Source organism: Zootoca vivipara, chromosome 6 (genome assembly GCF_965207765.1).
Source record: "Zootoca vivipara chromosome 6, rZooViv2.hap1.1, whole genome shotgun sequence".
In the NCBI taxonomy this organism is placed as follows: domain Eukaryota; kingdom Metazoa; phylum Chordata; class Lepidosauria; order Squamata; family Lacertidae; genus Zootoca; species Zootoca vivipara.
Window position 1 is genome coordinate 21,232,632 of NC_142589.1, and position 24,852 is coordinate 21,257,483.

General features: G+C 47.6%; 1 protein-coding gene across 2 annotated transcripts in view; it reads left to right on the plus strand.

Moving 5' to 3' along the window:
• The window catches only part of KAZN (kazrin, periplakin interacting protein), a 250,222-nt gene extending 225,699 nt beyond the window's left edge, over positions 1-24,523 (plus strand). For both annotated transcript variants that reach the window (XM_035120457.3, XM_088671740.1), the window contains 6 exons: positions 10,656-10,792; positions 13,088-13,258; positions 15,055-15,244; positions 17,210-17,340; positions 20,067-20,117; positions 21,304-24,523. In XM_035120457.3, the coding sequence (XP_034976348.1) occupies positions 10,656-10,792; positions 13,088-13,258; positions 15,055-15,244; positions 17,210-17,340; positions 20,067-20,117; positions 21,304-21,471 (848 nt within the window). In that variant the 3' untranslated portion in view covers positions 21,472-24,523. The remainder of the gene's footprint in view (positions 1-10,655; positions 10,793-13,087; positions 13,259-15,054; positions 15,245-17,209; positions 17,341-20,066; positions 20,118-21,303) is intronic.
• The last annotated feature ends 329 nt before the right edge of the window (positions 24,524-24,852 follow it).

Below are 24,852 nucleotides of genomic sequence, written 5' to 3' on the forward strand. Positions count from 1 at the left end.
ATTCATTTTGTTTGTTTGGACCCGGTTCTCCAATCTTTTACAGTCATATTGAATCCCAATTCTGTCTTCTCTACTATAAGCTACCCCTCCCAGTTTGGTGTTATCTGCAAATTTGATGAACATCCTCCCAATTAATTCATCCAAGTCATTTATAAAGAGTCTGAACAACACTGGGCCCAGAACAGAACCTTTTCCAAGATGACAAGGAACCATTGGTGAGCACTCTTTGGATTTGGTCAAATCCACCTAACAGCAGCATTGTCAAGCCCTTTTGCACTGAGTCTGTTATAGTCTGGTGCCTTTTTCTGCAGCCTCTGGTTTCTAAGCACTGGGGTTTTAAGCAATGGGGATCTTTCCTCAAGGCTGTTCTAATCCCCCAATGAGTCTGTTTACCAATCACTGGAATCTGTTGGCAGAGGTGTCTTCTTGGGGTACAAGGAAGGAGGTGTGGGCTCAGCTGACTGTGGCACCACATGGTACAGATCAGAGAACGGCCTCATCTCCTCCTCAGGGCTTCGGTCATCAGAGGACTCTGCCATTACAGAAAGGAGAGAAGCCTCTATTCTCATGGATGAATGAACTCAAAACTAGACCATTCCAGCCCTTACTCTCCTGCAGTTAAGTTTAGCATTTGGCCATCTGGGGACAATCAAGCTGTCTTACAAACCATTAGCTGGCGGATGTTTAAGGAGCATTGCTTGTTTGGCCCTTCACATTTCAAATGCTATTTTAATACGTCCTAATAGTACTCTTTTGTAACACGGCATTATGTCCCTTGCTATTATGTTGTCCTTTTTATACCCCAAAGAAATCTCTGGCCCGTGGAGAAGCCGACATTTAATAATAATGAAGAATATTATATATGTGTGTGTGTGTGTGTGTGTGTGTGTGTGTGTGTGTGTGTGTGTATACACACACACACATATATATATATATATATACATACCTCCAGGCACTTTCCGTTCTTGAGACTGCGTATCTTTAATAAGCATTTCGCTGTTGGTGCTGCAAGGTAATCGCTGCAAGATGCAGGTGGTCACCGGCCAATTGCAGGTTGCAGTTTCCTTTCGGGTATCGTGGGAGAATGCTTTCGTGGGAATCTGCCACACACGGCCTTGTGGCAAACAGCCACACTTCAAAAGCGATGTGACGAGGGCCCCCACAATTGTGTTTCCTTCTGTCTACAAGCTAAGCAGCTGGGAATGTTGTGGTTCCTTGAAAGGCTAAATGTTTCTGCCTGGGATGCAAATGCAGCTCTGATGGAGAGACGGGCCAGCTCATGCCAGCTCATGATTTTATTATGATTCCACTGCTTTAAGCATGTGTAACTGAATCTGGCACACACTTATACCTTGTAACGGCCCTGGCTCCCACCCAAAAGCAGACCACAGGGGCATTTATGTGTAAGTAAAGAAGCAAACTTTTAATATAGCAATCTCACGGCACTGACTCAGCGGCTAGGAAAAAAACACACAGATTCTATTCTGGGTGATCTTACCAGGGAGTAAGCAACAGGAAATCCAAGTCCAAGAGCAAAAGCCAAGGTTCAAGAGTCCAAGGTTAGCAGCAAGAGTTCCCAGGCTGTGTGACAGTTAGGATGTTGTTCCAACAAGGTATTCCACCTCCCTTGCATTTTACTGAGTTAGATAGCTCAATGGTCTGACTCTGTAGAAAGCTGCTTCCTTTTTTCCTATTCTAACAGCTTTTCGTTCAGAATCATGTGGACTGGAACCTTACATTACATTTAACAGAAGAGACCACAGCTCGGTGGTAGAGCATCTGGCGCCAGGTTCAATCCCTGGCATCTCTAGGTATTGCTGGAGGGGGAAGAACCATGTCCAAGACCAGGCTTCCTCCAACTCAGCCCTCCAGATGTTTTGAGACTACAATTCCCATCATCCCTGGCCACTGGTCCTGCTAGCGAGGGATCATGGTAGTTGTAGGCCAAAAACATCTGGAGGGCAGAGTTTGAGGAAGCCTGTCCAAGACCCTAGAGAACCACTGCCAGCCAGTGTAGACAACACTGGGTTAGGTCTACTCAGTAGAAGGCAGCTCCCTGTGCTCTATCTATGATGCTGGAAACAGACAATGTGGGGTGGCAATCTACTTTGTATGAACATAGGCAAAGCCCTGTTGGGTCATCGCAAAGTTGAAGAGTTGGAGGAATTGAACATGCCATCAGTTCAGCCAGTGGAGTGATTCTGCTTCCCTTCTGCCTCATTTTCTGAATGAAGTAGGAATTATGAGGACAGGAACTTGATCACTAACACTGCATTAAAGACTAGTTAGAAGGGAGGGAGGGTGGGAGGACAGTTTCTCATTGGAACTAAGTAAGGAGTTAAAGCAAGGGAGGGCAACTTGTGACTCTACAGGTCCTGTTGGACTCCAACTTCCATCAGACCCAGCCAATGTAGCCAATAGTCGGGCATGATGGGAGTTGTAGTCCAGCAATATCTGGAGGCCCGCAGATTCCCCATCTTTACCTTCATCTGTGAGAACACTTGCAATTTCCTCCTGCCATTTGCTTTGCCGTCCTCTCAGTGTTCAATCGTCCTCTCTCCCTCCACTCATCAAACTGGGTTTGGACTGAATACCACAGAGAGGACGTCAGACTCTCTTATGACTTCCTTCTTGTTGCTATAAACATAGAGGATGTTGTATTGAACTGGAAGGTGTGCAGAGGAGGGCGACCATGATGATCAAGGGCTTAGAGACTCAAGTCTTTTCAGGAATGGTTGAGGGAGTTGGGTGTGTTTAACCTGGAGAAAAGATGATTGAGAGGTGATTTGAGAACCACCTTCAAATATCTGAAGGGCTGTCCCATGGAAAATGGAGCAAGCTAGCTAGTCTCCAATTTGCCCTCCTCAAACTCAGAGAGGGGAGGGGGAACAGAATTAGAATTAGTTGCCCCTGCCTGCCATTGGCTGCAGTTCCTCCTGCCATTGGCTCTGGTCCCGCCTACGTTTTGGCCTCCCTGCTTTCCCAGCGGTCCTAGCGGGCACCAGTTGCCACCAATCAGAGATTCCTTACCCATGCAGAATCCAGTGGAAAGATCAAATCGTGATGCTTTCTCTTCCCACCCCTGCCCCCCAAGAGATCAAACAGGGGGCAGCTCCTGGTTGCTTACATCCCATTATGCTCCTTCCCTTTTATGATATTCTTGTGTGGCTTCTCTCCCCTCCGAGAGGCAAAGATGAAATTGATCTGACTGCGTTGGGCACATGGATTCCTTCGCAGCCGTTTCCATGGCAACCCTAGCTATGTTCTCCCTCATGGGACCTGCTAACACTTCAGACGTTGCAGGTGGTTTGGAAATAAACACCATCACCACCCCTTCCCCTTTCTCCCCCCCCCCCAAAGTGCTTCATAGCTGCACTGAGGTGTGCTGGGATGTGGAGCAAAAATGGCAACTTAACTCACCTATGAATCTTCAATTGCTTGCCAGGCACTGCCAAGGCTGGGGCTGTTTCTGGGCACCCCTGTGCAGTAAACTTTCCTCCTCTGTGCTGCTGTTGCATTCCTCAGTTTCTCATTTGTTCTGATTCCTGTTGGAAGGAAAGCCTTAAAGTATAGGAGCCCAGGAAGCTGCCTTGATATTGTGTCAAATTTTTGCTTTGTCCAGCGCAGTTTTGCTTAATGGGCTTTTCACCCAGTTCTGCTATTGCCCTAGTGGTGAGTCAAATACCCGTTCAGAAATGGCTCCTGCTCCTTTTCCTGTTCAGTTTTACTAGTTTAAAACAAGATGTATACATTCAGGTATTCATATATTAATCCACAAAATCCTTCCAAGACTGCTCTGGGGTTTGGGGTTAGTGATGTCACATGTTCTAGCCAGTGGGCGCCTTCCACAGCCACTTTCCCCCTGTCCATATGGAACCATCCCAAAACCTTGCAGAAATGGTTTCACAGAGCTCTCCTTGGAACAAAAAAGCAGGTGTGTTACCTCAGACCCAGGAGGGCAAATGTGGTCCTCATGGACTTTTGAGCTGTCTCTCAGGACTCTCCCAAAGTCGCACACTGTCCAGAGCCAAATCTTTTGCCTGACTTGCAGCTTCCTTGAGTATTTTCTGCCTGGCTGGAATGTGTCCCTGGGTTCTGATAATGCACCTTGCTTGCCCTGGTGGAGGACAGAGAGGGATGCGTAAGTGTTTGTAGAAAAGTAAATTTCACACTTCTTGCTCTGCCCAGGCATTTCGCCTCTGAAAGGTTGTCCCTTGGGACAAATGGTTGTCCCCTGGGATGAAAAAGGCTCCCTACCCCTTCATACAGAAGTAAGACGATGCACTTTCAGACCCCTTCAAGCATTGTGTCTGTGATCTCAGAGGCTGGATGTCTTCAGCAACCATGGCAGGATGTCTTCTCAACAAGACAAGCATCAGTATTGCATACCCTCCAACATTTATCCAATGAAAATAGGGGTGTTCTATACTATCATAATTATTCTACTACCCCACCCATCTGACTGGGTTGCCCCAGCCACTCAGAGCAGCTTCCAACATAGAAGAAGAGGAGGAGGAGGAGGAAGGAAGAGGAGGAGGAGGAGGAGGGGAAACATTAAGCATTAAAAAACTTCTCTACTTCCCTACTTTGGGCTGCCTTCAGATGTCTTCTAAAGGTTGCATAGTTACTTATCTCCTTGCCTCGGGGGGGGGGGTCACATAATTCCATACCCTCCCAACATTTCTGTGATGAAAACAGGGATGTCCTAAGGAAAAGTGGGACAAATCCAGGAACCGGGACGACTTCTGTAAATCCAGGACTGTCCCTGGAAAATAGGAACACTTGGAGGGTCTGGTATTGTATGGAACGGATTCAAAGGCAGGCAGAGAAATTTAGGTTTGCACAATTGAAAGTGGATTAAAGCGCTCTTTCGCCCTAGCACAGCAGATGCACTAGAGAGAGAGAGAGAGAGAGAGAGAGAGAGAGAGAGAGAGAGAGAGAGAGAGAAACAGATTTTTGCATTTAGGAAATGGATGGGGAAATGTGTTGAAAAGTGTGGAATGCCCAGATAATTAATCTTAAGATGTGTAAACGTACTGAAAGCATTGCTCCTTGAGTTTAAGTTCCCTGCAAACAGATCAGAAAGGATGCTGGATGAAGACTGCATTATAAATCCAACCTCTGAGTAAGCTTTGTGCAAGCAAATCAGAAGGAATGCTCAATAAAAAAGGTCAGCTGGAGGAGCCCTCTCTCCATTCTTATCGCTATCGAAACCTCTAAGTCAACTCTTCTTTTTCTAAACTACAAAGATCCAGGCACATAGCCTTTCCTTGCAGAGAGCCTCTGCCATCACTCCTTGATCCCGTCCCTACACCTTCCCCAGCTCTGCAATCAAACCGAGCCCTCGGGCCACGTCAACAAAAGAACATAAGCCTAACAGCCAGCCGGCACTAATTGGCTTCTCTCCAGTCAAATCTACTCTTGAAAGCTTGCTCACTTTGGCCGTCTTTGCGGGGTGCTAGACAGTAGGGGGGGGTCCACAACCAGGGTTAAGTCAGTTTTGCCCGGGTCTGCTTCCTTCATTCACGGAGGACCCGCGGAATAAATTCTGCACCTCTGCAAAGAAACGTCAGCCCACTTGAAACGTGGAGCATCTCTCTGTGTGAGAGATATTTTTTTTTCCTTTATGGAAATTGACAAGGGACCTAATTAAATGGCACAGAGTGTGGAAGACAAGATGATTCCACCCAGTTAACAAAACAGGGCTGAGGACTTGGGCCAGATCACAGCAGCAGGGAATTGCTTCGGACAGAAGCATCTCTGGCTGCGTCTAAACGATGAAGGCAGCTCGGCGTGTTTGTGTGTGTGTCCCCATGGTCATGCACTGGCATACCATCAAAATATGTAAGGAGAAAGATAACGGATGCCTGGGAAAGTTAGGCCAGATTGCTGGTTGCCATGGATACCGGATGATATTTTCTCAACTGTTTTTGCAAGCAAACGTCGCTGGCGGGTCCACATTCCTGCTTTCAAAGAAAAGAGATGCGGGCAGAAAGCCGAGGCAATGCGAGGGGAATGAACCAGTGGGATAAACATACACGAAGTGACTAGATCTGCACTGTTCGCTTGGTTTGTGGGATTTGGGTGTTCTGGTTGCGGAGCCAGGGAGTTCTTGACAAGGAACGCCACAGGAGAAGGAAAGTGGAAAAGGTGGGAAGTGAGGGAAACAGAAGACCAGAAGGTCCCTGTACAGTCGTACCTTGGAAGTCAAACGGAATCCGTTCTGGAAGTCTGTTCAATTTCCAAAGCGTTCGACTTCCAAAGCGTGGCTTCTGATTGGCTGTAGGAAGCTCCTGCAGCCAATCGGAAGCTGCGGAAGCCCTGTCGGATGTTCGGCTTCCAAAAGAACGTTCAAAAACAGTCACTTTCAGGTTTCGATCGTTCGGGAGCCAAAACGTTCGAGAACTAGGCTGTTCGAAAACCAAGGTACGACTGTACTCTTTTCAGCACCTTCTAAAAACATTTTTGTTTAGGCACCCTCACCCAGACGTGTAGACTGCTGAGATGTGTTTTGGTTTGCTTTTAGCTTACCATCTGTTTTAATTATTATTTTTGTTTGGTTTAAATAGCTGTTTTAACCCTTTTAAACGCTGATACTGTTTTGTCATTTTTAAAAAACAAGCTTTGACGAGTCCCCCCCACACACACACAATCAAGCAGTATATAAATTGTATGAAATGAAATCAATTAATAAAATGACACTCCAGGCATTTAGATAAGAATCTCTTCCAATCCTGCCTGAAAGTGCTGGATTGTCCCACTGAGCCATACAGCCGTTTCCCCAGATGCCTTGGTTTACTGCTGACTATCTTACTATATGCAGCATATAGCGAAATGCTGGAAAACCAGGGGTAGGAGTGTCATTAAGTCTTGCTCCTTCCTACCAGCATTTCCTCCTCCTCCTCCTCCTCCTCCTCCTCCTCCTCCTGCTGCTGCTGCTGCTGCTGCTGCTGCTGCTGCTGCTGCTGCTGCTGCTGCTGCTGCTGCTGCTAAGGATGACATCCTCTGTTCCTAGTCACCTGAGACGAGGAACCTATGTTACATCCACCTTAGGTCCTCAGCTGTGGGACACTTTGCTCACCTGCCCACCTCCCTACCACTAGGAACATAGGGAGCTGCTGTATCCTGAATCCAACAACTGGTCCATCTAGCTCAGTACTGTCTAGCAGCAAGTTTCCAAGGTTCCTCCCAGTCCTACCTAAAGATGCCAGGGGTTGTATCTGGGGCAAGCGGCATGGGCCAAACAGCTAAATGGGACCGCCGACCTGACTTGGCTTAAGTCGGCTTCCTGCATACCCAGCCCATAAATTGCTTGGGACAAATGTCTTCCAAAGCAGCTTGGGGAGACATCCTCCCTCCTCCTTAGCGCTCATAAATAATATAATGTCAGGTAGCAGCTCCGTGGTTTGAATTCAAAGCAGCTGAATGCTTTGGAGATGGTCCTCGAACGCGAGGTTTGCCAGTAATAGGCGCTGCTTAGGGGAAGAGACTTGGCTTAAGATAGGGGGGGGGTGGCTTTGTTTTGTTTTAGTATTTCCTGAGCATGAGTGGCACACTGATGCAGGGGCCTAGCACCAGGAGGAATTGACTAGAGCTTTCTGGGACAGTAAGAACAAACAACATTAAGTTCCAAGAAACAGGGCTGCCGGAGCGTATTGTTGGGGGGTGCCAGAGGGGCTAAGGCATGGGTGTGGATTTTTGAGGGGGCTCAAAGCCCAACACAGGGCAGCTGGTGCTTCTCTCCAATGCATCAGAGGAAACAATGCCCACAGGGAGGTGCACTGGGCTGGGATGCCTGCATAGGGGCCCCCACCAAGTGCATCATCAGCCAGGGGGGCAGGCGAACAGGTGGCGCAGCGCAGCCCTGCTTGGCTCTAGTGCAGGGGGGGGTCACTCTGGTGCTGTGGGCGGCAAGGGTTGGGGTGCTACGACCACCTCCTTCACCACCGCCCCCAGCTCCCCAGAAGAAAGACAATAAATAAATAGCAAATATATACCCCCATGCATTTATCCAATCTTGTTATACGCCATCTCAAGCTATCATTCTGCAGCCGATCAATTTCCTTGCGCAGGCCCAACTTCCAGCATGCCAAGGGGGAAATTATCGCAGATGAAATTGGTCCACTTTTTCCCCTTCTTTCCTGCCCTTCTCCTAACTCAACAATAGCTCCCTATCCCCTCGCTTCCAACTTTACCCTGCACACACCCGGATCACACCACTTTAGAGGAGGAGAGCGGAAACGATGTCCTTGACATCCTTTGCCTTGCACTCTGCATAATCTCAGGTGACCCTCGGACAAAACAACCCAGTGCCCAAGCACTTTGAAACAGCGGCCGGGCTCGAAGGCCAAGCTTGACTCATCACGAAACCGTCCTTTTAAGCTGTTCTGTGTGGAGGGATCTCTGGGAGGCATATAATTATGGGAAGGGGGGGAAAGAGGAGGACAGGCTGCTGTTTTCAGGCATCTGCGACACTCAAAGCTCAGACAGTAAGTGGAGGCAAGGAGTCCTTGCAGAGGAAAATTGGGGTGGGGAGCCCCAGACAGCAATGCCTCTTAAACTGTTCCCAGATGAGAGGCTTTCTCTCTCTCCCTCTGTTCCTTTATTCCTCTCTTCATTGCTCCACCCTGCATGGCTCTCCTCCTGAATTCTGGTTTAACAAGAAGACTGCCTTGGATTAATTCCAGAGTGGCAGCATCACACATATCAGAACAGCTTTCCGTTGCATAAGATACAAGACAGGCCACTGGTCCACGTAGCTCACTATTGTCTACACCAGGGTTTCCCAAACTTGGGTCTCCAGCTGGTTTTGGACTACAACTCCCATCATCCCTAGCTAGCAGGACCAGTGGTCAGGGATGATGGGGCACAACCCTAACTGGAGATGTCAGGCATTGAACCTTTGACCTTACGCAGGCAGCGCAGGTGCTCTGTTCCTGAGCTATAGCCCTTCTGTTAAAAATAAAAGAAGATTCTAGTCCTCATGTTTCTGATTGAAGAGCTGATTTGAATAGGAAGTTGCCTTATACTCAGAATTGCCCCCTCTGGGAGCTTTGTCTACACTGACTCTTGCTGATCTGCAAGAGGGATTCTAGCACGTACGGGAACTTTAGGTCTGCACAATTAAAAGTGAGTCAAAGCACAACAAATCTACTGTTTCTAAACAAAAAACAAAAGGGCTTTATGGAGTTTGGAAATGCACCCGGGAATGCACTGAAAAGTGTAGCAAGTGAAGGATTAACAGGAAGTTGTGCAAACACACTGCAAGGGAATGAGTGCAAGATGAATGCTGATTGTGGTGTAATTGTCCCATAGACAATCAGGAGAAATGCTCAATGAGAGCCAGGCATAGTCTGACCACTGTGTGAGCTTTGTGCAAGCAAATCAGGCTGAATGCTCAATCCACAGGAAGACACACTCTGGCAGCATCTCTCCAGGGTTTCAGGCTCAGGGGTCTCTCTCAGCCCTACCCAGAGATACTATTGGGGACCATTTGCATGCCAAACAGATGCTACCGCCTTTCCCTGGCTCTTCCTCTGACTCTTTGCATCTTTTATTCCTGCAACGTCCCCCATTCACTCATGTGTGTTGATCCTTTTAAAAAAAAACACAACCAAACACACTACCCAAAACTCCCCACCCCAAAGCGATCTTAATGGGATTATACAGGTCTATTGCACAGAGGTTCCTTTTCATTCAGTGTTTCAAAGACGCATTGCTTTCACAGTAAGACACCATGCAAAAATCAACTTGGAGTCCCCAGGGAGTACGACTGTCTCAAGTCCACGTTTTTGTGCACACAAGGTTGCACATGCATGGGTGGAACATCACACAGGATGTCACATCGATGTGTGCACTCACATCAGGGGTCCGAGGCAGTGTGTTGCTCAATCGCTCATGTGCATTTGTGGTTTCGAGCTATTTCTTTCCATTCGGTAAGATTGAAGAGTGGCAAACTTGTAGGTGGGGTGGCAGGGGAGGCAGCCATTACGAATGGCTGCTTTATATTCAAAGGATGTTGGGTTGTATCAGAGTAGGCCTACTGGAGTTAATGGAAAGGACAAACTTAGGTGCATTAATTTTAGTGGGTTTTCTCCGAGTAGAACTTATTTGGATACAACCCCTCTCCTTCTTCAATCAAAACGTAAGTGTGAGTGATGTATATATCTCTGGGGTGCCTTTCAAAAACCATGATTGCAAATTGCAAACATGCTTTCCAGTTGTTTTTAAACAACAATGACAAAGCAACCTGAGGAGATTGGAACTAAACATTAGGATGTCCTAGTTTGGGGGGGAAGAAGAAGAAGAAGAAGAAGAAGAAGAAGAAGAAGAAGAAGAAGAAGAAGAAGAAGAAGAAGAAGAAGAAGAAGAAGAAGAAGAAGAAGAAGAAGAAGAAGAAGAAGAAGAAGAAGAAGAAGAACTTTCTGAGGGTAAGAGCTGTTCAGGAGTGGAAGGTGGTGGACTCTCCTTCCTTGGAAGTTTTAAAGTAGAGATTGGATGGCCATCTGTCAGAGATTCTTTAGCTGTGATTTCTGCATTGCAGGAGGCTGGACTGGATGACCCTTGGGGTCCCTTCCACCTCTCCAATTCTATGTGAGTTCTTCCCATATCTCCCCGCCTGGTAGTTCTCAAACCCACCCACCTGTCTCTTCCAGCCATGAAAGCTGATCGGAAGCGTTTGAAGGGGGAGAAGACCGACCTGGTGAGTCAGATGCAGCAGCTCTACGCCACCCTGGAAAGCCGGGAAGAGCAGCTACGGGACTTCATCAGGAACTACGAGCAGCACAGAAAAGTAAGGATGAATGCCTGGGTGGTGGGGGAGATTTGACATTGGCCAGAGTGTTGGCCATGGAAAAGGATGCTTGTGTAGAATGGGCCCATCAATGATCTGAGGAAAGTCCCAAGGGCCAGACAGAATGGCCTGGAGGCCAATATTCGACTGATGGGCCTGACGTTTTCCACTCCTGTTTTAGGGCAATGAAGAGTGATAATAACCAGTCCTTTGAATTGAGCCCAGAATCAGATAAGCAGCCAGTGCAATTGAAGTCACTGGATGTTCTATGTTATTTTTAGCTCTTTGGCTTGTTCACCTGTCTTTCACAGGTGGCTGTCATATTCTCAGCCAAACCATTGGTCCATTAGCTCAGTGTTGTCTACCCTAACTGGCAGCACCTCTCCAGGGTATTAGGCAGAGTCTTTCCCTAGAAGTTCCAGGCGTTGAACTTCTTTTGCCCCGTACAGGGGCTTACGGAGGGGCGGAGTTGGAAAGGGAAAGAAGGAGTATCGGGATTATACCGCATGCTCAGGCGGCAGCTACCACTGCTGGCCGGTGGCATCTCCTTCACCCCATACTGGGCTGAGATGTAGGAGGGGAGGCACAACAAGAATGTCCCTGGCAAGCTGAGCCCACCTCTGCCCACCCAGCAGCCACAGATGCACCCTTTGCCCTGTGCAGGGCTGCTTTTTACAAAGAAGTTGGGGAGGGAAGAAAGAAGTGGTGGGGATATCTTCACACACTCCAGCTGCAGGGATATTTGAGGTTTCCACATCCTTTAGCTCTCTCGTATGAGGCAGCTGAGGAATGGAAGAGCAAGAGGTTTGAATACAGCAAGAAAGGAGGGAGACTGAAAGGGGGATAAATGGCTGTTTTAAACAACAGCAGAAGTTTGAGCAAAGCAGGGGTGGAGAAACACTGGGGGGTAGTGGTGGTTTTAATCAATGGCAGAAGTTTGAGAGATGGAAAGACACTGAGGGGAAAGTGGCAATTTAAAACAAGGTTTGAGGGGAGAAAATGTCTTTAATCAACAGCAGAAGTTTGAGTAAAACAGGTGGTGAGATACTGAGGGGGAAGTGGCAATTTAAAACACGGTTTGAGTACAGCGAAAAAGGAGTTGGAGAAAGATCTGGTAGCTTTGAGAGCTCATTTTTGTGTCGTAACTATCTTTGCTATTTCTCTTCCTTAAAACTTTAGGAATATATCCACCCCTGTTTTATTCAAACCTCTGCCATTGTTTAAAACTGCAATTTTCTTCTCAGTGTCCTACCACCCCTGCTTTACTCAAACTTCTGCCATTGTTTTAAACCACCCCTTTTTACAGGGAGACTATCACACAGAGAAAAGTCCTTTCTTCAGCTTCCCTTAACCACCCACCAGTCTATTACTACAGATTCCCTCCTTTATCTTCCTGTCCTCTTTGCCTTCCCTTTCCCCCTGTATTTAGTACCTTGGGAAACAGCCAATGAAAGCAGTTCAAAATGGCAAATTAGTGCAAATACAGTATAAAGAAATAACTCAAAGTAATAAATCATCTGTAAAATAAATCATTTGTAAAATATTAAACATTTTGATTTTTATTACGTACTTTTATTTTTATTAGCAACTTTTAAATTAAAAACTCATCATAAATTCAATAGAGAAGGGGAAGGGGCACAGGAAGAAGGGAGGGGTGGGAGAAACATATTACAATGTATGAGTACTAATACTAGCTACTAACTGTAATTACTGATCACAGATGGTGTTATGGCAGGGGTCTCCAATGTGCCAACCAGGCAGAGGTCTGCCTATCATAACCTCCCCTGGCACCAGAAAAAGGAGAATGGAATAAATATCCCCTGAAAAATCCACAACTTATGAGAGACTGGTTGCTCTTCCTGGCTCAGCCTCTTCTACGTGGAATGCTCCCTCTTAAAACATGCCCACATTTCATTAGATGTCAGGATTGGACATTCACCTTCACACCCATTCTGTAGAGGCCACAAGAGCTTATCTCTGTGATTGAGCACAATAGATGTACCTTTTTTTCTCACCCATGGGGCAACTGACGGGTGGCATGCCTGCACATTTTTGTGGCACTGCCTCTTTTTTTGCTCTTGTTGATGTGGCTGCCGCTTGCCACACGCCACGCCTGCTCCCACAGCCACTTCACACCTTCCTCAACATCTCATATGTGCCAACTGACCCCCCCCCCCCAAGAGGTTGATAAGGATGGGAAGGAGATCAGAGACGGGAGGAGGGTAAGAAAGCGGCTTAGCAGCCAGCCACCCTCCCTGCTTCGCGTCCGCATTCTGACTCTTGCCTCAACCACAGGAAAGCGAAGATGCGGTCAAAGCTCTTGCGAAAGAGAAAGACCTGCTGGAGCGGGAGAAGTGGGAGTTACGCCGGCAAGCCAAAGACGCCACGGACCACGCCAGTGCTCTTCGGTCGCAGCTGGACCTGAAAGACAACCGAATGAAGGAACTAGAAGCTGAGCTAGCCATGGTGAGTGTCCCTGCGCCTGCAGGCTTTCAAGGTTTCTCCTTCAAGGGCTTTCCCCCCCAAAGTCCCCATTTCTTGTTCCTAGCCAGACAACGTTGTCACCCTTCCCAGCTCCCATACTCCATGTGAGGAAGCACATGCTAGCCATGAGATGACACAGATCCATCTACCATCTGGGGAAACCCAGCCAGATGGGTGGGGTATAAATAATAAATTATTATAAATTATTATTACCCTCTGCATAAACTTTGTGCCAGCAAATCAGGATGAGTGCTCAGTCTGGAGCACTCTGGGTACTCTGTTGGGGCCATCTGGCCAGTCTTCATTGAGCACCCATTCTGAATTGTTTACGGGGCAGTTATACAACGCTGAGCATTCATCTTGTACTCATCCCGATTCGCTTACACCAGGCTTCCTCAACCTCAGCCCTCCATATGTTTTGGCCTACAACTCCCATGATCCCTAGCTAAGAGGACCAGTGGTCAGGGATGATGGGAATTGTAGTTCAAAACATCAGGAGGGCTGAAGTTTGGGGATGCCTGGTGTTGGCCATGCCTGGAAAGAGCAGAGGACAGGTAAGTATGGATAATCCCTCTCTGCATTCACACAGTGGTTTATTCCATTTCCCCGATGTTTCCCTGTTAATTTATGCATTATATTAAAGCTTTTACATGGCATAAAAGCCACTTTCGGAAAACTAATGGAACATAGCGCATGCTTAGCATTCATTCCTGTGTTATTTAATTCCAGAAATAATCCATTTACAGTCCCCTTAGCCCAGAAAATCACAGGAATAAGTGATGCAAGAATATACAGTTTTTTTCTTGCCATTTTCATGGAGGAATTGGAACAAGGGGGACAGAAAGAGCGAGGGAGAAGCAACAATGTCCAATGGCATTTGTTGTTGTGTCACACCACACCCACTGGTGTGAATGAAATGTAGCACAACATGGCGGTATATCGGTTCAACAGCCACAGTTTCATATCACAACAGGTACTGTACTGCAGTGCAAAAGGAATATTCGAAAACAGAACAGTAGCGTTAGTCGGGAAAATAAACGCAGTATTGCCCACACCTGAATGCACCCTCAGCTGTGCTCTGAGAAGCCCCGCTGAAATGAATGAAACACCTAGGTTAGCGTCAGGGACTGGTTGGACACAGAGGAATGGTGGGAGGAACCAGCTGGAGAACCCCCAAGGGAAGAAGCTCAGAGCCAGGGGATTGGTGGTGGGCAGAGAGAAAAGACTGGGGGAGAGGAGGTGTCGGAAGCTGAAGAGGTAACAGGGCTTGGTGAGCAGGGAGAGTTTGCAGCAGAGAGAAGTCTAGGAACAGAAGCTGAAGCAGCTGAGTGAGAAGAGGGAGGCCAAGAGGCAGAGAGGAATCAGGTTGGTGAAGTAGCACAGGTGTCTCTCCCTCCTGCTACAGCAAGCTCCCATCCCTGCTGGTCTCCCAGAACCAGGAGATGAAGAGGGTAGAGGAAAAGTTAGCTTCATGCGGGCAGCATCTCAGATTGCTTAGGGAAAACCCTGAAGAGGAGAGGACTTAGGTAGCTGTGGGAAGGTGGGGACCTTCAGTCTCAGCAACTGCTTTGTGGGGACAAATTATGCCAAATATGAGTGGCTGTGCTCATTAGGCCTGATACTCCTGTGCTGATCCTGGTTTTGCTAATAAAGAGTTAACTCAACTCACTTCCTGTGATTTATTGTTGGCTCACTTCCCGTGGACTGCAATGGGTTTACCCATGAATTGGGGCTAAGCACTGACAGCAACCCTGTGTGTCTCCTGCTGCTTCTCTCAGGCAAAACAGTCCTTAGCAACGCTGACCAAGGATGTACCCAAGCGGCATTCTTTAGCCATGCCCGGGGAGACGGTGCTCAATGGAAATCAGGAATGGGTGATGCAGGCCGACCTCCCGCTTACGGCTGCCATCCGACAGAGCCAGCAGACGCTGTACCATGCCCACCCCCAGCACACGGTAGACCGTCAAGGTGAGTTTGGTCCCATCTCTACCTGCGACCCACTCCACCACCACCACCCTCTCCTTCCCGGTTCTCTTCGCAAAGTGGCACAGGCATGGTGTCTTCCACACTTTCTCATTACAGCAGCCCTGTGAGGTAGGCATGGGGTGGCAGGGAGAAGGAGAGAGGCTCAACCCCACTTCACCCTATGAGCTTTGCAGCAGAGCAGGGATCTGAAGCTGGGTCCAGCAGGGGCATGACCTCCTGCGCCCATCTGGTTGAATTGTACACAGCACGCCCATAGGACTGGTGGTGCCATCTGGGAAGGACTTTGGCGGAGGTGACCAGGGCCCCACTCAGCAGAATGTGCAGAAGGGCCCCCAGCAAGGTTGGCTAGGCAGAGGAGGAGGAGGAGGAATGGTGGAGATCGCCTCCCTATCCTGGCCTTTCCAGAGAGGAGGAAGAGGAAGACAGTATAGATCATGGGTAGGCAAACTAAGATCCAGGGGCAGATCAGGCCCAATCGCCTTCTAAATCCAGCCTGCAGACGGTCCTGGAATCAGCGTGTTTTTACATGAGTAGAATGTGTCGTTTTATTTAAAATGCATCTCTGGGTTATTTGTGGGGCATAGGAATTAATTCATTATTGTTTTTTCAAAATATAGTCCAGTCCCCCCACAAGGTCTGAGGGACAGTGGACCAGCCCCCTGCTGAAAAAGTTTGCTGACCCCTGGTATGGATTTACAACAGGGGTCTGCAGGAGGTTACAGCTCAGAGGCAGATGAGGGGGAAAGTTGGGATATAATGGGAAAGGAGAAGGAAGAGGCAGAAGCGGAGCGACAGCTGATTGGCACACTGTCATTAGAAAGCATTCCAGACCCACCATCTCCTAAAAGTGGGAGAGCAAAGAGCTTGAAGACAGAGGGCGCTTAGCATCACCCGTCAAGGAGGTGATGATGATGAATGAGGAAGTGGGAGAGGCGGGGGGGGTGAAGATTCACTCAGGACAATACCATTATCCAAGAGGCTGGGTTCTATAGCCTCTCTCTGTAAAGATTGAAATTAAAAAAGGACTGTAAGAAACATTCCCTTGTCTTTATACCTTCCTGGGCAACTAGCTGGGGCCCACTCACTATCCTGACATCACATTTGCAAAGCAATGAAATAAAACATACTATCATCCAAGCAAGGGAGGGGAGGGGGGGTGACCATTAAGTCCAGAGTCAAATATTACTTAACTGCACCACTGTATAGGCTCCTTTAAATGTTGCCATGCAAAAGTCCACCCACCGTATAAAGCACAGCTCAGGAGTAGGATATCTGCTTTGCATGCAGAAAGTTCCATGTTCAATCCCTGGCATCTTGAGGTCGCGATGGGAGAGAACCCTACGGAACTGTAGTGCAGACCATCCCCTAGACTCGAATCAAGACAAGCATTTCAAATACTGGAAGGTCAGAGAGACCTCAAGGCCCTTTATTGACAGACCGCTTCATTACTGGACAGGGAATGATTTGGCTAAGATTGGGGGGAGTCAGGAAATGGGCCATGTGGTTTCCAGTAAGGGTCCCTCTAGCGTTTTCATCATCGTTCAGTTTATTAGGTTGGATTCCCTGCTGCCTGTGCCACTGGGGTCACCGGTCAAACTGTAGGCCAGATGCCCCACATCTGCATGCCCTTCCAGAAGTTGCTGGAATGCAGACCCCATCATCCCTGACCATTAGCCAGTCTGGTTGTGGCTGACGTGAGTCAGACTCCCAACATTCAGAAAGCCACAGAAAGTCCCACATCCCTTCAACCAAGTTGGAGCTATCCGAGGTCCTGAAATGCCAAGCCTACTTTAGGGTTTCGCCTGCGCAGAAAACCCCCGTCCTGAAAGGCAGGTGATCCCAGAGAGCCAATTCAGTGCCTTGAGCTTCCTTGAGCCCCAACGAAGCTCCTGCCCGCAGCAAGTACAGCAGAGACTCACCCGCCCCTCTCTGATGTTTGCCTTTCAGCGGTCCGCGTGAGCCCGTGTCATTCCCGACAGCCTTCCATCATCTCTGATGCGTCGGCAGCAGAAGGCGACCGGTCGTCCACGCCGAGCGAGGTCAACTCCCCGCGGCACCGAACGCACTCCCTCTGCAATGTAAGGCGCCTCTGCAGGTCATTGGATGTTCCTAACACTGTTCTAACACGCTTGCTTGCCTTCTTCGCTTGCGCCCGAGCCGACTCCTGTGGTTGGATGCTTTGCTGCTGCTGCTGCTTTGTAATGATGGCTATGTTCTCCCTCCACCGTCAGAGACTGTATGGCCCTGAATTCCAGTTCTTGGGGATCCCACGTGGGGGAAAGCTGCCGTTGCACTCAGATCCTTCTTGCGGGCTTCCCTTTGGGGCATCTGATTGGTCACTGTGAGAGCAAAATGCTGGACTAGATGGGTCTTTGGTCTCACTCAAGAGCTCCCTTTGTATTTTGGTGAATAAATAAGGGCAAATGCAATCTGCAGTGAAATATTGAAGTATATCCCTTTTCTCGTAAGACAAATGCTCCTGTTCAGGGCTCCAGTCTTGTTGGAACAAGAGTTATGAATTATGTGGGTCAGGGTTGAGGGAAAGCATATCTAACAGTTTCCTTTGCTGTGCTCAAGTTTGGGGGGGCTGGCTGTTGGGGAGGGAGCAGATTTTGGAGGGCGGGAAATGCATCCTCTTTCGTCTTTCCTTCCTCCTGAAACAACCCTTTGCATTTCAGGAGTGAGTTCATGTCCCTGGCATGCAACCCTCTTGAATATAACACTCCCACACCTGGCTCTTTGAGGGTTTAGCAGACCAGTTAAATCTTCTTTCTTCCCTTCCCGCCTCAACATTTTGTACGTCCCAGACATTTACAGGTTCCTTTACATTTCATTTTCTTTCATGAACATAAAACATTTCTGCGTACAGTACCTAGGGAATTCTCTGAGCGTATAGAAAACCACTGCCTTATGTTTGGGGTGAGCCCTTTTTGCTTACACCCCTGTAGGCACACAACCACCCCATTTTGGTTTTTACAAGGAATTGTCGTTCCAATGTTGGTTGTAAAACTTTTCATTGCAAACTTCCTCAGGGGTCTAAGTTCATCAAAAGGCAGAGTGTAATGATCCCACCCAACGTTCACTTAGGGTCCCCACCCCGTGCCCTATTCCATTGCCCCACATCCACTCACAGAAGCTGTCGTTTTCCTTCAGATGAAAACGTACAAGGTAACGTTGTTGAATGTTGCACATCGCAGTCAAACATGAAGGCCATATTGACTCCAGTGTTAGTCCTACTCAGCATAGACTCATTGAAACTGATGGGCGTAACTAACTTAGACCAATTCATTTCAGTGGGTCCACTCTGAGTAGGACTTAATTGGACACAGCCCATAACATCTCCAGATGGTAGGGAGGCCATTACAACATTTATTGACCTGTTGATCAGATTGTCAAGTAGTTATCAAGGGGGGAATGATGAACCCACCATCCAATGAAAAATTGCTATTAAGGATGTGGAATACAGTTTATATGACTGCCTTTGTTGTCCTCCTCTGAGCCCATTGATGGGTCTTCCCCTATGGATCTCCTGTCTGCCACCTAGTAGTGCTCTGACACTGAATCTCATTTGTGCTTTTGTTTTCCATTTGACCACATTCCAGCTTTCAGGGACCAGAGGTACACAAAGGTGGTTGGTCCCCTTTGAGACGGGGACAGGGAGACCCACAGTAGGTGCCAGAGCCAAAGACAGGCAGAGCCATCTAATTCTAGAATTTCCTATTAGCTCTGGCTGGCTGTGTGTGTTTTAACGGAATGACAATATTTTGACATGAACCATCTGCTTATTACCATCTGCCCCACTAGACTTTCCTACCCTTCCCAAATGAGTCCTCAGAGGAATTTAGATCTTTGTGGAACCACCTGGAGATGCCAAGGTGACGGTAGTGGTGTCTGGCGCCCCTTGGGACTGGTGGGGCAGGAAACCCAACAGCAGGTGGAGCCAATCAGAGGCTGAGCCAGCTATTTCTAGTTTTGTCCCCATCTTCTGCAAAACAACATTGAGACTCAAGAGGAGGAGGCAGACGTGCATCGTTGCCCCACTAGATTGTTCTTGTGTAAGATAACAGGCAAGTGAGGGCTGGCTAGAGGTGAACTGAGGTTAGTGCCCCATTTGCCCATCCTCCGCAAAGGTACAGAATAAGCCAATCGAACCCCAGGGAAGAAGCCTGTGGTGAAAGGATTGTAAAACTCTCTCGAGAGCCAACCACTGCCATTCCATCATCATTTTTATTCCTCAGCCAGCCAGTGGGCTTTCCACAGCAAAGCACAATGTATCTCGAATGTCAGCCGGTCAGCAGTAACTCACAAGATGTCAGTGAAGTTAACTCCTTATTCAAAGAAACAAAAACAGCTCAGTCCTAGTGAGCACAGCAACTCTTCCCAGTAGGTCTTGCCTCAATGAGGCAGTTGCGAGGACTGAAGGTCCCCTCCTTCCCACAGCTCCCTAAGTTTCCTGCCCAAGTCTCCTTGTCTATCTCTGCTCCACCCTCTTCATACCTCTGTGGGTTCTGGGCAACCAGCAGGGAGGGGAGCTGGTTGCAGCAGTAGGGGGAGACCCCCTGGCTTCTTCAGCAGCCTTCTTCATCTCCATCTCTTGTCTCCTCTCCTCTCCAGCCTCTGATTCTGATTCTGATTCTAAACCCTGTTCCGACACCACCTTCTCCCAGTCTGCTAACTCTTCCCCATCACTCCTCTGCATTCAGCCAGTCCATTGGGGAAGGTGCCAGGTGCACTGAGTACGCCCAGGCTCCGGGCTATATTGTTCTGCTCTGTGCCAAGCTGACATTTCTTTTTCTTCTGGCAGGGAGATAGTCCTGGACCAGTACAGAAAAACTTGCACAACCCAATTGTCCAGGTAAGAACAAGGTCGTCCTGCATGGCCAGACATGTGTTGTTAGGTGGGTTGTTAGGGGGTTTCTTTACCCCACCAAAGTAAGTCCTACTCAGAGTAGACCCATTGAAATTAATGAGGAAATGTCCATTAATTAAGCTGTGTCCATTGATTTCATCGGGTCTACTATAATGTTGGACACAACCCACCTTGTTTACAGGGAACCCAGGTGCAACAGTCTTCTTAATTTGTAGAGGGTCCGATCCATAAACAATATACAGTACTGAACAATGTATCTGCTACTGTCAACTTCAAGGTGTGTTGGGAAGGTTCTAGACTGAAGCTCCTTTCCTTGTCACCTATCCACCAGTGTCAGGGGTAGTAGAGGAAATCAGTTCTTGTCTCACTTAGAGTAAACTTGCATAATTTGTAGTTCCTGAAACAATGTATGGACCAATGCAAGGCCATCCTTTGAAATTCATATTTCTTGACAGTTCTTCAGCCAAGTAGTGAGTACGTAAATGCATTTGCCAGGGTCAAATGTGCATGCAAATGCATATAGTGCTGAAAATAGCATTTTTTAAAAGGATTTTTTTATTGCAACAATGTGTGTGCATTAGGCAACAACAGGAGAAATTCTCATTAAACTTGTGAAGAATTTTCATAAGGATACTTGGGCAGGGGGGGGGAATGCACCAAGTAACTTAGAAATGTGGAGAAGCAAATGTAAGAGTGGGAAAATAAGAAACCAAAATAAACAGAGTTGCCCATCTCTGACTGGCCCCACTTCAGAAGTGCACCCCCCATTTCTTTTGCTCATCACCTGTTTGATACAATAGCCATCTTCAAATATCTGAAAGGCTGCCACTTGAAAGACGACGCAAGCTCGTTTTCTGCTGCCCCAGAGGGTGCGACCCAAACCAATAGATTCGAATTACAAGAAAGGCGATTCCAGCTAAACATTAGGAAGAACTTTCTGACAGTTAAAGCTGTTGGACAGTGAAACGGTCTCTTTCAGGAGGTGGTAGGTAGCCTCTCCTTCACTGGAGGTTTTCCCCTCTGCCAGAGATTCGGTAGCAAGGATTCCGGCATTGCAGGGGGTTGGGGCTAGATGACCTTTGGCTGTCCCTTTCAGCGCTACAATTCTGTGACACATTCTGTGCTTTCCATGTGGGAGGGATGACAAACCTGCCGCCTCCTTTCCCCTCAGTCTCTAGAGGACCTCGAAGACCAAAAACGGAAAAAGAAGAAAGAGAAAATGGGCTTCGGATCCATCTCCCGCGTGTTTGCCAGAGGGAAGCAACGGAAATCACTCGACCCCGGGCTCTTCGATGGTACCGCCCCCGATTACTATATCGAGGAGGACGCCGACTGGTGACGGCCTGCCTCTCCCGCTCCCGCTTCTGGTGTGCGTGCGTGTGTGGGGGTGTCTGTGTGCGCAAGCGAAAAAAAAAAAAGCCTCTAACCGAACCCAGCGGATCGTGAGCCCGTGGCCTCTAATGTAACCCGCTGTACATAAACCCCCAGCGATCCCCTGTGTGAACCCCCTGCCCCACCCCACCCCATTAACTGTTGTCTATGGAGCGATGCCAGTCGTGTTGTGTAACCTTCCCCTGGTTCTGTTCTGGGGTGTGCTTTCTTTTTTTATTTGTTTCGTTTCTCCCCTCTCTTCCCCTCCCCCACCTCCTCCAATCCCGCTTTCCCCGCATTTCTTTTTTACTCTTCTTTTTCCTCTTCGTCCTCCCTCCCCTCTTTTTTTTACGAAACTTGAAAAACTTGAAGGACTGCTGTGTATCTGTAAATAACAACGACGACGAGGAATATTGTGCACTGTGTGCTTGTAAATGTCTCCTGTCCCCCAAAAAGCTGTTCTCTCCCCCTCCCCCCTTTTTTTATTGCATCCCACCCTGAGATGACGTCTGCGTCTCGTGTGTTTTTGCCAAGATGGCTGCCGAAAGGGAGAAATGGTGTGTCCTGTTCTCTCATGGCGAGCCAGCAGTTCAGAAGTGTGTCAGCAGCGGGGATGGGCAACAGCCTTGTCTTATGGGCAAGAGATCCAGCCACCAAGTCAAGCTTGTTGGGCTAGACTGGAGAGGAAGACCACTCTGTTGCATGAAAGCTTTCCCCCCCAAAATCCAAACAGCAGCTGTGGGACCCCCAGTCTGGATTGAGACCTTGGTGTGGAATAGCTTTTTGCTCTCCTTGCAGTCCTGCTCCAATGCAAGTAGGAGATGCCAGACACTTGATTTGGATTGGGTCCACAGCAAGCAGGTGGGGTGATGAATTGAATCCAAAACCCCTCCCACCAGGGTTCTGATCCAGCCTGGACACCACCTTCCATTCTTGTAATTGTTGGATATGTGGATGGCGTCCCCCTCTGCTTTGATCACTTTTGAGACCTCCTACTGAATTTGAGCCAATGGGTTGTATCCCTACTCAGAGGAGACCCATTGAGATTAAGGGACCTAACTGAGTCATGCCCATTAATTTCCATGGTCTGCTTTAAGTAGGTGCTATACTGAATGTCATCACTAATGTAAAGGGAATTTCTGTGCTGCCATATGGAGTTCCCTAAGACTGGAGAGGTTGGCTATCCCTGCTCTTGCACAATCATCTCACCAGAGAAATCTCACCATGAGGCAATGAGTCCCTGTTGGCAATAGGTTGCCTCCTCTTATAAATATGTCCCTCTTGAGGTGGTGAAAGAGAGGCTGTGAGGACCAGCCCCACCTTAAGAATGCTATTTTTCTAGAAAAATATGAAATTATGAAATTCTCCCTTGTCCTCTTAGAAAGGCTATGGCGCCCACCTGAGAGGTGCTGGAGCTGAGCTCCGGTGAGCTCCGGCTGAAAAAAAGACCCTGCCACTTCCTAAATGTGCAGTGTTAGTTTTAAAAATGTACATTTCTAGTCATTTTAGTTGTGGAGATATCAGGGAAACCATGAAGCGGAGGTGCTATCCAGTCACTTACTGCAGACAGTGAAAGCAAATCTTAATTGGAGAGGGGGAAAGAGAATACCACCTGTTGAACTGGGAATAATACCTGTTGAACTCGGTGGAGCTTACCTCTAAGTGGAATTATGCTGTATCTGTTTGTTTTCTAAAACGGACTGTGATTAAATAGACATAGACCAGGCATAGGCAAACTCTGGCCCTCCAGATGTTTTGGCCTACAACTCCCATAGCTAACAAGATCCCTAGCTAACAGGATCAGTAGTCCGGGATGATGGCAATTGTAGTCAAAAAAAATCTGGAGGGCCGAAGGTTGGGGATGCCTCAACCTATAGGGTTGAGGGAGAAAATCAATTTCATTCACATTTAAAGACGGACTTCTCTAATTCACAATTCCTGAAACAATAGGGAACCTAAGCCCAGCCACTTTGCAAAATTCACACTTGTCTGAATTTCGCAATGTGGCTCTCTGGCCAAATAATGTATACAAAAATGCAGTAACCAGGGTTAAATGTTCATTGAAAGGCATAGGTTGGTGACAATTAGCATTCAAAAATGCTTTCTGTTAGGGGAAATGGCTTGTAAACATGTGTACATTAGGCACAAATGAATTAAAAATGCATATATTGAGGGGGGTTTATTTTAAAAAAAATCACAAACTAGTATAGAAATATAGAGGACTGAAGATTGGAAAAAATAGAAACCCTAATTAGCAAAATATGTAGGCATTTCTGGCTGTTCTGGACCAATTCCACGCATCTGCTTAGGTCCACCACAACTACCACAAAATGCTTTGGTGAAAGCTCTGGGTTATATCCAGCTAAGTTCTCCGCAGAGTTGACCCATTCAAATTCATGGCCTTAAGCTGGCTGTGTTCATTAATTTCAGTGGGTCTACTCTAAAGCAGACATAGTTGGATACTACCCACTGTGTCCTTCCTTTTTTATCTGCAGCTGAAAACCACCACACAGAGGTGCATTTGTAGGAGGAAGTAACAAGCAAAATGGTTATAAAGATGGACAGCACCACTGTGAGATTTTTTTTCTGCGAGTGATTGTGCAAAGATACCTTCTGGACCTTTCTTTTCTTTTGCATGTGACAGACATGATCCTTCAGCCCACAGTGGGCTTCTGAGCCAGACTTGTGGCAAACAAAACATTTATGCTGCAGTTCACAAGTGACCATATTCTTACTTGTGGTCAGAGTGCAAAGGGGAGTGGGCTTTGGGTGCAAAGCCACCCCCAATTCCAAAAATAAAAAACCCCAAACCCCAGTAAGATGACCTCTTCCAGGCCAGAATACCTGGAAATTATATGGATGTAAAGTGCTCGCTCTCGCTTATCTTCCTAATTTTTCTACTTTGTTTTGTTTTTTAATGCATACTCATCTGGAATAATTCCTTAACCCTCTTTTTTTCTCCCTATATTGTTTTAGTTTTTAATTTATTTGCACAATACAGAAGATGTATTCTAACTAAATTATTACATAAATATTGGAATTTATATTTTTCCACGTTGGGTGGGGGTTTTGGACGGGTGCTGTTTCTACTTCCCTGCTCTCTGGGAGTTGAATTTGCAGAGCTGAAGAATGATGGATTTGATGCCAAGAGAACAAATGTTAGTTTCCCCCCATTTTCCTTCTCCCTGCCTCCATCCACCACCACCCCTCCTCTCCCTGACTCTCTGCTGGAACACCCAACCCAAATGCCAAATGTGCATTTCTATCAGTTCAGGTCACTTTCTGGTTAACTCACATCAGCTGCTGCTGCTCAGAGCGGCACAGTGAGGCGATATTATTACTTATTTCT